At 39.3% G+C, this 6,000-nt stretch overlaps 1 protein-coding gene across 1 annotated transcript in view; it reads right to left on the reverse strand.

Annotated features, from left to right (window-relative positions):
* Positions 1–4,820, reverse strand: part of th (tyrosine hydroxylase) — a 69,778-nt gene extending 64,958 nt beyond the window's left edge. The window contains exon 1 of the mRNA XM_072273120.1: positions 4,737–4,820. Within this exon, the coding sequence (XP_072129221.1) occupies positions 4,737–4,820 (84 nt within the window). The remainder of the gene's footprint in view (positions 1–4,736) is intronic.
* Positions 4,821–6,000: the final 1,180 nt, after the last annotated feature.

Genomic DNA, 6,000 nt, shown 5'->3' on the forward strand with positions numbered 1-6,000 from the left:
AACAGTACTTAGTACAATGGAGAGGATCAGTGATATCAGAGAATCAAGAGAGGGAATAAAGAAAAATTTATGAGGAACAGGAAGAGGTTAAAGACAGGATCAGAAAGGATTGAAAATGGGATTTTGCACATAGTGTTATATAAATAATTAATTTATTTTTAGGTTCAGTGTTCATGGTAAAGAAATTGCAGATTATACAATAATCATCTATTTTGTGGATGACGAGGAAGAAGGTTTTTGGACCACAGGAAGCTATTGATGGTCTTGGACAGAGAAATTGCAAATAGCTTTTAATCCAGTATAAGGTAAATTATTTAAAAATGCAATAAACTAAATCAACACGTCATAAAGGGAGGTTATCCATATACTGTATTCGTAAAGGTAGAAGAGATATCAATAAAATAGTGATAAAGGCATAATGGATTGGCCAGGAGATAGAATATAAGAGCAGAAAGGATATGGTACAATTGCATGCAAAACAGTTGGGTATTGTACATGGCCCAGATCCCTGCAATGCAAGAATGATGTGATTGCACTGGCAAGGTGCAGAGGAAAATTTTGACTGGAAAGAAAAATTAACTAGGAGGTAAGATTGAATAGGCTAGGATTGTTTTCTGTGGAACAGAGCCGACAGAAGGGAGACTTAATTTAAGTACTATACATATATAAAATAGTGAAGGGTTTAGATTAAGTATGAAGGGAATCTGTTCCCTTTGAAAGGCGATTCAGAAAGCACAGGGTTTAAAATAATTGGCACAAAGGTCAGAGGGGATACGATAAAGATTCACGCTGACGGTGGACTTTGATGTCTGAAATGTGGGTTGGGGCAGATATCCTCATCACATTTAAGCAGCCCATTCATATTTACTTGAAAAGCCATGACATATAGAACCGATGCTGGGGAATGACTGGACTGACCAACTTTTTTTGACCAGCTCAGACAAAAAAAAAATTACATGGTCTGTGTCATAAATGTTCCAAGAGAAAAACACAATGTTCAGACAAAGCAAGAAAACAGTGTATATAAAAAAAAACAGATCCAATGATAAACACACAAAAGACAAAAGTGAAATGGAATGTTTAAATACAAATCAGAGAACATAATGTTATAAAAGAGAGGAATTAGCAACAGTGAGAAAGACAGCAATGAAATAAAGGATCAGAGATAGGAATGAAACCTCAGAACTAAAAGAGGTAGCAAGAAAGTCAAAATCAGAGAAAAAGTGAAGATAAAAAAAGGCACCAAACAATCCAAGGCAGAATTGCAGAGATGGAAGGAATTTACATTTATATAGCACCACTCACATCCCAAAGTGCAAATCCTAATGGATTGCTTTTGGCATGTGATTAGCACAATCTCAGCAGATGTGCCAGTACATTTACACATTAGCACACTGAAGAACATCATTTTAAATAACCCTTGTCATAAGGAAAATGCAGTTATATAATCTTGTTAATATATTTAAATGTCACAGTCGGCTTCATAACATTCTTACCAGCCAGGTTGAGCCACAAATGAAGATGATTAGAAGAGGTATTTGTAAAGAGTGCCAAAGTGGAATTAAGGAATGTTTAAAGAAAGGAAGGAAAGGAAAGGGGAAGAATTTTTTATGGAGGGAACTAACTTGCTTCTATGTTTTGCATGATTTGTGTGTGTGTGTGTGTGTGTGTGTGTGTGTGTGTGTGTGTTTTCTTTCACTGCACATTGGGTGTTTGTCCTTTTTAAAAAATTGGATTCTTTCGGGTTTTTGCTTGGTCGCTGCCTGTAAGCAGATAAATCTCAAGGTTATATAATTTATACATACTTTGATGATAAAAGTGCTTTGAATCTTTGAATCATTGTTTGCTGTGGCAATTGAAGACATAACAATTATTAATGAGAATTTATATTTAGAGATAATTAAGAATTGAAACGTGGAGAAGACCAGATATATTTAGGGATAGTAACGGTTAGAGGGACATCAAGGATGCTAAAAAAAAGGTGAGATTCTTGAAATCAAAGCACCATACAGCTGAAGAGGGGGTGAAAAAACATCAGGATTGATGGTGAACAGAACTTGGTGCAAGTTAAGAAATAGAGCAAGGAGCTTAATATGACCTCAAACTTCCAGATGGTAGAATGGGGTATGTCATCCAGAAAAGCTGAATGGGTGGCAACAACTTAGAGAATTTTAGCAGTGGATGACAAATGCTGGGGCAGAAATAGGCAACTATGAGATGACAATAGACTGGTAATACTGTGGGTGTGGTGGAGCCTAATCTCCATCTCAAATCTGATTATGTACAAGTTTGTTCAGTTTTACAGATGCCTGGGATGAGATAAGAGGTTTTGGCAAGAGAACAATGTTTGGGGGAAAAAATTAAGATGAGACAAACCATTTTGGCATTATTAATTGTGTGTTAATTGTTGGCGAGAACATCTATGCTTATTGACTTGAAACTTTCAATGGCCATTTGATGGAAATGATACTATCTGAGTGGGAAATCACCTGGAAGGAAAAACTTCCCATACTGTGGTACTTCCAGTAATGCACTAATGTGTGCACAAATCCTTGGACCAAAGCTTAAACCTCCAGCCTAACCAAGAGGTGGGAATGTGACTCGGGTCCCAAGATTCATGACTGAAAATCTTTTAAAAAAAAATTAAAGAGAAAGGAGAAACAGTACGAAAGAAGGTGTAAGTAATTGAAGTGAGAAATATTAGATCCGAAGAGGGATTAAAAAGAAAAAGAATCCAAGGTGGATAACCAAAAAGTGACTGAAACAAGGCGGAAGGGGAAGTGCCACGGATTGAAGAGGAAAGTATCAAAGAGGGTGGGGGAGGAACTGGAGGGATGGTGGGTAGTTAGAAAGGTGGGAATCAAAGAGTGTACATTCAGAAAGGTCAAAAAGCGACAGAAGGAAAGGAAAGTATGCAAAAGTAAAGTTGATAAATCAGAGTAAATTAGAAAGATGAGAAAGAGAGAATCAAAGAATTCTTGAAAAAGAAGGGAGGTGTAGAGTAAGGTAAAGGTCAGGTAGGTAATTCCACCTAAGAAGTCATAAAAAGAAATCAGGCTAGACAGAGCAAATGTTAGGACGAAGTGGGAAATGAATAGTTATGATGACTGAATCAACAGATTAAACCACAGCTTATCTACAAATGTACCCACAGCCTCTGACTCATACAGTTGTTCTAGCATTTTCTGCCTTTGTTTTAGACTGCTGACAGTCACACTAAGTAAAGGGAACATAATTGGTCTTGGTTAGAGAGAAGCTTTTGCACAGAGAGAATGGATCGGCTTAATTTCCCATCAGATTTATGGCCAAAAGTGAAATAATGAGAATCCTTTTAATTCAAAATTGGTCAACAATGGACTTCCTCTCAAACTACCCACCTGTCTGATGGTGACTCCCCTTGTCCCAGTTCCTTTTGCCCAACGCCAGGCTGATCACAATTGCACTCATGATTTACTCCAGAGCCCTGAGCATTCTAGCAAAAGCAAGTCATTACATCTGGTGGGACTGCCTAAGAAGACTGCTTTCTTTTCGTTTCATATTCTGGAGGAATAGTAATATATACATCACACACACACACACACACACACACAAGGCTACAGCACACGTGGTAAGGAAAAAACAGCAAATACATCTAAACAAATGTGAAAACACTCGCAGCAGCGAAGGAGCTGAAGTCTCCATTTGAAATAAATCTGTTGCTTCACTATTTGTTTTGGAATGCGTTTATGTATTTCAGGCGCTGCGATGGACTTTTTGCTAACAGGGAGGCTTTCTGTCAGGGGCTGTGATGATGGTGGTGGGAGCGAGAGTCAGGTGGTATGTTACCAGGATCAAGGCAGCCCCCACTTGATCAGCTACCAAACCGCTAGGAAAAGTACAAAAGGCAGGAAATGCCTCCTCAAAAGGGAAATCTCATTCGGTTTTCTAGCTAAGTAAGGGCTCGGGCACAGGACTAGTGTTAGCTTTCAGTGACAAATATCGCTGGCACGTTTATTCTAAGCAGAGGTTAGGAGCTTGAAATACAGGGTTAGGGGGAGAAAATAAAATTACAATCCAAAACGTCCAACTTTCAGGTGAATATTGCATTGTGCCGAAAGCGACCCTGACTAAAACGCAAACGTATCTCCCGATTACCGTGCATTTACTAACTTGACTGCATCGCTCTCAAATATTTTCTCCCACTACTCATTAGGGAATTGATTAAGCTGTGCAGGTTTTAAATATACTATTGACGTTTAAAAATCAGAACTCAAAATCTTTACATGACGAATGGAGCCAAATCCCTATTCAGTTTGCACTTCCTGTGATTTGACTGAGCGCGCAGTTGTCGGACAGCTAACTACCCCGAGACATTCTGAAACACAGTCGGGATAAATCAATTCATCTTTACTCTTCGTCACTCCCAGTTATAAGCATTACACCTCACCCTCACTCTCCTTTCCGGAAAAGTGTTTTTTAAAATCTCTTCTCAATAATTATGACAGCCAACTTGAATTAGACTGCAGGTCTCATAGCCGATTTACATGTTTTTATATTTTCGGATGTTCTTAACCAATTGGAGCGACTGGTAAAGGGCTTTAATTGAACGCATTAATAGTACGGACGTATAAATAATCTGCCGACAAAAATATTTCGCTTCTGCAAAACCAATGTATGCACAGGTTAATCTCAGCTGAGATAAAAGTAGCGGACAGATTGTTCTAACGGAGAGTGTAGGAAAGAAACTGAGATCTTACCGTTACTGCCTCAGCTTGCTTGGAGTCCAGCTCCGAGACAGTCCTGCGGAACCCCTTGGCTGACGAGGAACTCGACGTGGGCATCATTGAGCCTTCGTGCAAGTTCGTGCAACTTGCGACCGAGTCTGTCTTCCCGCCGCTCCTATTTATAAGCAAGACGCATCTTCCCCCATGCGTCAAGTGTTCTAATTTACTTATCTGACACCCCATCGAGCCCATTTATTGGACTTCCTGAACGTCAAGCAAATAACAAATCAGAGATAGCCCTCTTATAATGAATAAAATAGGAAAGAATTTTGTTGTTTTATTTCCTCGCTGTGAATTACATGGGATTTTACAGATCTTCTACTTTGCATGACCCTATATCACGTATTCAACCATATAAGCAAATTACTCTGTTCTTTTTCGTCCTATATATTAGTTCATAGAATCATTGAATTATAAACTGTAAAGAACGTTGTCCACCCCATCGTGCCCATGCGGGTTTACCCAATTTATTCACACTCTTTCTCTGGTTAATCTTTCCTTACACAATTTAATTTCTGAACGTGGCCGTTCATTCTGCTCCCACAATCCTTCCTAGCACTGAGGAAGTGTTTACCGTAGTTTAGTATGAATGGGTGTTCTCCGCCCCACTGGAAATCGTTTCTCCTTACTCTGTACAGTTATCAACTACATACAGAAGCAAGAGTAACACACACACACACACACACACACACACACACACACACACACACACGCGCGCGCACACACACACACTCACTCACACACACTCACACACAATGCTGGAGGAACTCAGCAAGTCAGGCAGTATCTATGAGTAAGAATAGAGTCGACGTTTCGGACCGAGACCCTTTCTACGGGACTACCACATTAAGAAGGTAGACTTTTTGGCCCCTCGCTATTGATATTTCATCTCAATAGCCTATTCTCTGAACTAACCCGACATTATTTAATTAGCATAATATTTAAAACGTTATCTATCTAGGAAATGTCCACATTACACGATTTGTACCAGCAGGCCAACCTCCAGAGCACCATATAACATCAAAAGATGTAAGCATTCTGCAGGTTGCTGGGGATTGGAAAATGGACGTGGACTTGGAAAAAAAGTTTGAAAAAAAAAAGACATTGCAGCTACAACACTCCGGCCAGACATGGTCCTCTGATCTACAACAGCCAAGCTGGCAATATGTTGTGGAATTGACAGTACCATGGGAAGATGGTATCGAAGAAGCTTATGGGAGGAAAAAGACCAAGTACT

The sequence above is a fragment of the Mobula birostris genome, chromosome 11 (genome assembly GCF_030028105.1).
Source record: "Mobula birostris isolate sMobBir1 chromosome 11, sMobBir1.hap1, whole genome shotgun sequence".
Classification (NCBI taxonomy): Eukaryota; Metazoa; Chordata; class Chondrichthyes; order Myliobatiformes; family Myliobatidae; genus Mobula; species Mobula birostris.